We start from the raw sequence: 8044 nt of genomic DNA, 5'->3' as shown, positions 1-8044 counted from the left end.
TAGCTTGACGCACACATAGAATGAGCTGAGTCTGAGATCATGGAGTCAAATGGGCAAGTTTTTCCAATTCAACTTGCATTCGTGCATCCATCTCCAAATAGAGAGCTGAGCCGTGTCCATTTTCCCCAAAACAATCTAGGTCAAATGCTCGCAAAGCACTCTCTCTCTCTCTCTCTCTCTCCACACACACACACAAAATGAATCTTGATCGTTCTTTCGGAAAGTGTATTGAGGTCAGTTAATAAACTATCTGGTTTCTAAATGATTAAGGTTGCCATAAGGCCCTAAAAATAACCCAGGCCAAACCCCTAACATAGAATTTAAGGTGCCGCTCTCGTGGACGAGATACGTGGTGATTCCGCTGGTGATAATCCGCCGCCATCACAAAGCTGGCCTAGACCACGGTGCCCCATTGTCCTCCTAAAAGGGCGATGGTGTCGGCGATTAGGAGGAAGAAGGCGACGACGATGGCAATGGCGAGGCAGCGGCGGAGGAAGGGGGTGTTGGGGCGAGCGGGGTGCCGTAGGAGGCGGAGAGATGGTAGAGGGCTGGGGGCGGCGCTACCCGGTTGGGTTGATGGGCCAGGTAGCTGGGGCGGTGACGAGGTCGTGGGAAAAACTAACCCTTCCCTCTATTTCCTCATAAGAATTTTTCGCGTTGCGCACTTGCATGCCGTCTCGATAATAACAGGCCATCTTTTGAACGATCCCGAGTCTTTCATTTGTTAATAGACGGTCACCATGTACGTTTGAAAAAAAAAGCGATTTTGGTAAGCATCGTAGAAAAGCCCAAAAGGATCAACGGAATCTCCATTTCTTTTGGCAGATAATCATCATCAGCATTCATCAAAACAAAGTTGGTGACTGAGTGCAAGTAATGTGAGCCCCGGTTGATTCCCTTCTTCTCATCCACTCGTCACCATCACCAGGTCCTGTCACGTGACCGGAATATCTTTTCGCCATTTCCCTCGCGGTGTTGCAGGCCGCGGCAGCAGCATGTCACGTGGTTCCCCATCCCTGCACGATCCCCACCCTCCCCGGTCCGTATTGTCTTTGTACCGCAGGACGAGATAACAACCCAAATATTTTCTTTTCTAAAAAAGAAAGAGAGAAATATTTTGGTAAAAAACAGAAAGATCTTGAGCAATCCCAACCGTCTGATATATGGAGCCGAAAGCGAAGAATTTATAGAAACAGGAAATTAGGAGAAAAATTAATTTCAGACAGGAAGGAGGAGAGGCATCGGCGGCAGCGGCGAGGGTTAGCAGACCCCGTAGTCGTGGAAAAGGAGCTCCGGTCGCGGGCCTGGGGCGGCGGGGGTGGAGGTGGAGGCGGCGGAGGATGGATTGTCGTGGCGGAGGAGGAGGAGCTCCTTCTGGCGGCGGAGCTCCATGACCTTGCGATGGGAGTTGGAGTGCTGGGTGAGGACGAAGGTGGGGCTGGCCGCCGGCCGGTACTCCGGCACAAGCCGGCCGGACTTGTACCGCACCCCGCACGCGTTGCACAGTGTCTTCGGCCCCAGCGGCCCCGTCCGCCACTGCGGCGTCTTCTCCGACGCGCAGTGCGTGCACCGTCGCACCCCGCCCTCCACCCCGATCTCCCCTCCCCCCTTCTTTCCCCTCCCGTTATTATTATTATTACTACTGCCGGCGCTCGCCTTCGGCTTCGACGGTGGGAAATCGGACGATGACGACGACGAGGAGGAGGAGGGCGAGGTCTGGGACGGCGGGGGTATGGAGGACCAGGCGGCGCCAGCGGCGAAGCCAGTGGGAGCCCGGGAGCGCTTGCTCCTGGCTCCCCGGCCGGGAACGGAGGGTTCCGCCCGGAGATGCGCATCCCCGGCGGGGGCAACGACGCCGGTGACGGCGGTTGGATAGGGGATGTCGGAGAACGAATCGTCAACGAACTTGGACAGCCATTCCAGCTCCGCCGCCTCCTCGCTCTACAATTTTTAATCCCAAAATTAGAAAGGAAAAAAATCAAATTTCTTAAATTAATTAATTAATATTATTATTTTAAGGCGGAAGGGGATGCTTACCGGAATGTAGATGTCGTCGGGGAAGGAGGAAGAGGGGTGGTGGTGGGTTTGGAAAATGGAGGAGGAGTCGGCGTTGCCAGCGTAAGGGCGGGTCGCGGTGGTGATGGCTGATGACTGCTGGGGCGTGGGGAGGAGATGGGCCTCGGCGGAAGGGAAAAGGTCGTGGTTGGAGAAGTCGAGGAGGTCGTCGATGTGGAGGGTGTCGGTGGAGGGAAGTCCGTAGAAGTACGCCGGAGAAGCACTACCGGTGAGCGGTGCAGCAGCAGCAGCAGCAGCTGAAGCAGCGGCTCCCATTCCAATCTGCCACTCGGTTGCCATAGTAAAGGAAGGAAGGAATTAAGGTGGCGTCCCTGTGTTTCGGCTTCCTTCCTTTGTTTTTCTAGTGGAGTGGAGGTGGGAGTGAGTGGAAGCGAGTGGGAGAGAAATAGTGGGATATGGGAAGGTGGGAGGGGCCAATCAATGACTCATTTCCAGTTTGCTTGCTTGTGATAATAGAGGCAATAATAATAACGATGGGGTAACACGAATAATAATCAATGATAGCAGGAGTAATGAAGCAGCTGCACTAGCCAACACCAACCTGCCTCATGCGCTGCATCCATCCTCGACCCCATCCAACTCCTGTTCCACCACCCCCCAACCTTCCTCTCTCCTTCCGCTTTAAAAGTCCTGTTGCTTTCACCCTCTCTCTCTTTCTTCTTGTCTTGCATAAATTTTATGCAGTTGCATGTGAGTTCGCTGTTTATTTACGGCCTGTATCTTTAAAAAATTATATAGATGGGCAGAGTTGGGTAACGGAATCTGACAGTGCAGTTGAGGAGGAGAAGTCTACATGCTTCATGTGGCTTCCGTTGATGAACCACGTCATTGCTGGATGTACCCTCCCTCTTCCAATGAGCGAGAAGTGCTTTCTTGGTTATAGTATCTACTACGGGATAATTAAATGAGGGGTGGGAGCGAGTGCGATCGTAAAGTGGTCTAACTTCCCACACGAGTCAGCTGCCGGTATACTATAGCAATGCTGCTCCCAATACCATGCAGGCATCGATGAGCTGTTTGTTCCGAAACAGCGATCAGTTCTGTATGCTGATGTGCCAAAATACTGTTGGCCTGGATATGGGTCCGCCATGAAGGCGACCGGCCCCACCTCGTGGTACTGTTCCAACGACAAAAGGAGGTTTGGTCCGCTGCTGTACGGGACCACGCAGCCATGTCGTGCAGCGTGGTTGTTACCGCCGTTAAGGGGAATTGACGGCATGACACGTGTCTTGTCGGACTGCGTGGGGACCCTCAGCGCGCTCCCCCGTCGTCCCCGTTTACTTTTTCCGCTTCACCGTCCCCGGCATCTCCGTCATCCCGAGCAAACCGTACTACGACGGCGATGGTAGCGCTGCAGGGATGCCGCTCTCCCTCACCTCCGCCCGGTATCACACACGCGAGTTGCCGTACGGAATATTCCGGTCCGACGTGCCCTGTCGGCGATCCCCAGTAGTTGACGAAGCAGCGGCCGCCAGGCGCCAGCTGCAATCGCCGCGCCTCGCTGTACGGCCAGGGCCACACATAAGAAAATTTTAAAGGAAGAACTGGAAGCGGAAAAAATCGTCGGCCGTTGGGAAGGGAATCCAATGGCGATCACGTGAGGATGAGGGAGGGATATTTAGGGGTGGGACCCACGCGTGGCGAGTCTGTGTGCGATGGAGGAGGGGGGTAGGGTGCTGCCGTATGGGTAGAGGACAGTGCCTGCCGGGGGGGCGTATGGCTGATGGCAACGCCCCCGGAAAGAAAAAGAAGGGGCATCGAATCACGTGACGGCGATTGGGATCCCGAGGCGGAATCCATGCCCCCCATCCCACCCCGCCCCGACCCACTCAGCACGTGCCTCCTCGTGCTCATAATTAACCCCCCACTCCAACTCGAAATTCTATATCTGCCCACGGAAACGGACCATGAAGCAACAGGTTAAGAATTCCGCGAGTCAGGTTACGCCGAAACGAAGGGTTGGTGTCGGTCGGAAACCTGGCGTGCGTTGGTTTTTGGGGAGCGTTGGTCCTCCGCGGTGCACCGCCGGGTGCGATGCATCGCGCGCGTGCCGTCCATCGCACGATGGACGGCCACACGCAGATATAAGTTGTGCGATGCAGATTAAAGGTGCAAAAAAAAAAAAAAAAAAAAAAAAAAAAAAAGGCTCGTCACTCGCTCAGCTAGTGGGGTGTATTGTGATCGCTCTTTTTGAATACACGTGTCGGTTGGGAGGGGGTGGGGAAGCTGCCGACGCGAGGACGGCCCCACCTGGCGACTCCCTCAGCCGGAACCGGGCCGAGGACACGTGGCTTGCGTCACGCGACGCATGCCGCCGAAGAGAGAGAGGACCAGCTGCAGCTGAGCAGGCCAGTGCATGTGGGGGTGCACGTGTTGCAGATACTGGTCTGCACGTGTCACGATGGATGTGGCGTAGATGGGCCACCCATCCCGCACCGCAGCTATCGTGGGGCGTAGGGGTGCCTCGGTTTGTCTTGCCGGTGACTCTCAGCTCATAAACAGTGAGGAAAAATGTTGCCTTTTTTGTTTATGAGGAAAAATATTACCTTTCTTTCCTCACATTTATGTTGTTGGTTTTTTTTCCTCTTGTTTATGTTGTTGGTGCCACTTTCCAATTTTTTGAAAAGGGGCGCAGGCCAAAAGGGAAGCATCTTCGGTGCAGCAGCCGATCCCATCTTCCCTTGCACCGCGTGTTAAGAGTTGTGTGCCTGATTTCTCTGGTGGATGGATAAATATAGGATTAGTTTGCCTCGCTGAAAAAGAAAGAAAAAAATAAAATATATTGAAATATAAAAATATATTTTATATTTAAATTTATTTTTATATTTGAGTTTTGCTATGATGTTTTAAATTATATTTTTAATTTTTAAATTATATCGTATTTTTTTAAATGATCTTTAAACTATAAAATCATAATTTTTGAACTCTGATCTTTTCGAATTGTCTTAATATTGTCCTTCGACCGATTTTCGACGACTCTTTTCCATTGATCTAGTTGTTTCTTGCTGAACCAATGCTTATGTTGTATTTTTTTAAAATAATTAGCACCGACACGCTTACGTGACAAAATAGTTTACCCTATTTTCTGTTGTCCTCCTTTGAAATCTTTCTTTCATTCGCTGTGAGTGAAATCCTACCCCTCCCAAATTCTCTCGATCATTTTGTCGGTGTAAAGAATCTTCTCCAATCATCCTTTCGAAATCCAAATTTTCCAATCTTCTTCCCTATTTTTCCTCTACGGTAGACATCCAGATTAATTTCTCAAGATGATAAATTTTTTGACTCACCGTAAAGCTACCTCTCTCATTTCCCAAGTTCTCCACCTTCTCTATAAATTGCCTACAACCCTTGACCCTTCTTTCCCCACCGACCTTCTTCTACCCTTTCGTTTTTTTAGAGGTTTTTGGCATTTTCTCACGAGTGTATGGTAGTGAGCTTGCGGTCTTATAAGGTATCCGACCTTTGCATCAAGAAGCTGGCACTGAAATCGCTGCTGCTCTCCACCACCATTAGCGGCGCCCTCCTCGCCCTTAAGAAGGGAGAAGACACCTGTCTCAACGTATCTGCCGCCGATCGGTCCTCATCAGAGAGGAAGCTTATCGTCGGAAAACTCTACGTGGTGGACATCCTTTGTTTCCTCTGTGTTGATGAGAATCTAGATTCTCCTGTCGACACTCTCAAGAAATTCATCTCCGATCTTCTTCCAAAGAATGCCGCCCTTGTCTGCCAGGTTGAGCCCCATTCGAGGTATCCCCTCCATCCCTCCTAGTTTTTTCTTTTATTTAAAAGGACAAAAATCGGACTAAGATTTAGTTAGGAACCATATCGGATGATAAAATAAGTTTTTTTAATGGGAATTTATATGTTTTTTTTTATTTTGATCAGTATAAATTTCGATTTTCTTTTGAGAGAATTTGTAGTGTATTGGAAGCACTGGATGTGATCCTTGATGGAGCTCCATGCCTGGTGGTCCCCATTCGCTTTGGTGGGCAGAGGAAGCTCCATCAATCGGGAAGAGGGAGGGGGCGGGGGAGGGGTAGAATTCTGCTAGTTGATGCAGGAGGATTTCATCTGCTATTTCTTCAAGTCCATCGTCCATTTTGCCTCCATCGCCGCCCATTCCGTATCCTCCCTCAACCTCGTCTGCTCCAACTTCCTCGCCATCCAGTATGATGATGCTGCCATCAATGCCCTCCCCCTTTTTTGCTGCATCTTCGTCGATCAAGGCGACAATCGACGGTCTTCTTCAAAGAGGGGAAGATCAATTTTTTTCGAGAAGAGAAAACTGGAGGAGGAATCTTGGGAAATTAGGACAGAGGTGAAAAAAATTGCTTGAAAAAGAAAACGGCACTATCCATTTGGAAGGAAATCAAATGGTCACTGAATGCCACATCATCAATTTTTTTAAACTAACTTATTTCCAGCACAGCACCGGTGCCACCTATTCAAGTTAAATCAGCTATATATGCATCGATAATGCCAAATAGGATTTTTCGTTGAGAGAAAGTTGTCGAAAATGAGACGAAGGATAACATTAAAATAGTTCAGAAACATTGGAGATCAAAAATTATGATTTTGTAATTTAAGGATCATTTAAAAAAATATAATATAGTTTAAGGACTAAAAATATAATTTATCTAAATTTTTTTAATCTTTTTATCATTAGCATTTTTTTGATTATCCGATTTAAGATGGAAGATACTGATTTATCCACTAGCAATTGATTTTAATCGATCATATGCATGACTGGTACAGTAAATAATTTGAACTGTGGATATTTTTGTACCGAAAGAGATGGCAAGTCTCTTGGAAGGCCGGAATGATGAACAAGTTTTGGAATGGTAGAGACTGTGATGCAAGTCATTGAGGTCGTCGTTGGGGTTAGCAATGCAAGGGACGGGAGCATCTATCATGGCTAACGAGGATTGATAGGGTTGGGGCCTCACGAACCAGGTGGCCAAATCGAAAGATGGGGTACAGGGAGGAGCATGGCACCAGTGGCCTAGTCCACGATGATCTTACGATCCATGCACTACCACCATCAATAGAAATGAGAGAGGGAGAGAAAGAGAGCCGCTTAAAGAGGAGGAGATTGTGGGAGGAGGAGAGTTGCTCAGAGATCTTAGAGCATGAAGATCGTGAGAGATCACTGCTAGAAGAGGAGCAGGACGGTGCAAGAAGAGGGAGGAGAAAGAGGAGGAGAATCATGCAAGGAGATCGATAAAAATCGCTGCTCGAGAAGGAAGATGGCATGAAAAGAGAGAGCAGGAGGAGAGGCAGTGAGGGGACGACACGAGGAGAAGGAGGAAGAGAGGCCGTGGGAGGGGGCCAGCATAGGAGGTGGCTAATGCGGCGAAGAGGCGGTTGAGGTGGTTGACACGACAGAGAGGCTGTCGGCATGGGAGGGTGGAGGCAATGACAAGGGGAGGGGGAGGTGGTTGATATATAGAGGGCCATGAGGGGAGGATGCGGATGAGGGAGGAGGAGGAGAGGTGGTGGAGGGGAGAGGATTGGTGCGAAAGGTGGCCAACTTGGCGAAGAAGTAACTGGCACAAAGAGAGACAACCAACATGAGTGGAGGGGGGGGCGGCTGATGCAAGAGGTGGTGAGGGGACGATGCAAGATGAGGGAGGAGGAGGAGGAAAGGTAGCGAGGAGAGGGTGTTGGTGAAAAGGAGAGACAGCGATAAGAAAAAGGAGCTCCGTAGTTTTAGTCACCTTTAATTTAAATTTTTTTAATTATCTCTATCTAATAAAAAAATTAAGGAGGTGAGGGGACGATGCAAGATGAGGGAGGAGGAGGAGGAAAAGTAACGAGGAGAGGGTGTTGGTGAAAAGGAGAGACGGCAGTAAGGAAAAGGAGCTCCGTAGTTTTAGTCACCTTTAATTTAAACTTTCTTAATTATCTCTATCTAATAAAAAAATTAAGGAGCACTAAAGCAACTCCCTTTATATTTAGTTAGAAATTT

The 8044-nt window shown here is 49.4% G+C and overlaps 1 protein-coding gene and 1 pseudogene across 2 annotated transcripts; one reads left to right on the top strand and one right to left on the bottom strand.

The window, feature by feature from the left end:
* Positions 1-781: 781 nt before the first annotated feature.
* LOC105043651 (GATA transcription factor 4) lies at positions 782-2952 on the bottom strand. Of its 2 annotated transcripts, XM_073255718.1 has the most exons (3): positions 2038-2952; positions 1225-1941; positions 782-1093 (listed from the first exon to the last, which is right to left on the bottom strand). In XM_073255718.1, the coding sequence occupies exons 1-2, from the start codon at positions 2353-2355 to the stop codon at positions 1261-1263; spliced, it is 999 nt and encodes a 332-aa protein (XP_073111819.1). In that variant the 5' UTR covers positions 2356-2952; the 3' UTR covers positions 782-1093; positions 1225-1260. The 2 variants fall into 2 exon arrangements, with proteins under 2 accessions (XP_073111819.1, XP_010919586.2); XM_010921284.4 differs by having other exon boundaries at positions 782-1941; positions 2038-2948.
* Positions 2953-5131: 2179 nt separating this feature from the next.
* Positions 5132-7555, top strand: LOC140856885 (CBS domain-containing protein CBSX5-like; annotated as a pseudogene).
* The last annotated feature ends 489 nt before the right edge of the window (positions 7556-8044 follow it).

This window comes from Elaeis guineensis, chromosome 4 (genome assembly GCF_000442705.2).
Source record: "Elaeis guineensis isolate ETL-2024a chromosome 4, EG11, whole genome shotgun sequence".
NCBI classification, from domain to species: Eukaryota; Viridiplantae; Streptophyta; class Magnoliopsida; order Arecales; family Arecaceae; genus Elaeis; species Elaeis guineensis.
Note: the sequence above shows the minus strand (reverse complement) of the source record. Positions and strands in the feature narration are given on the sequence as shown.

What these genes read in the sequence shown, in the direction of transcription:
- LOC105043651 (XM_073255718.1), bottom strand. Translation starts at nt 2,355, where the DNA reads ATGGCAACCGAGTGGCAGATTGGAATGGGAGCCGCTGCTTCAGCTGCT. An exon ending in CCGACGACATCTACATTCCG is followed by an intron (nt 1,942 to 2,037) that starts GTAAGCATCCCC and finishes TAAAAATTGTAG; the next exon opens with AGCGAGGAGGCGGCGGAGCT.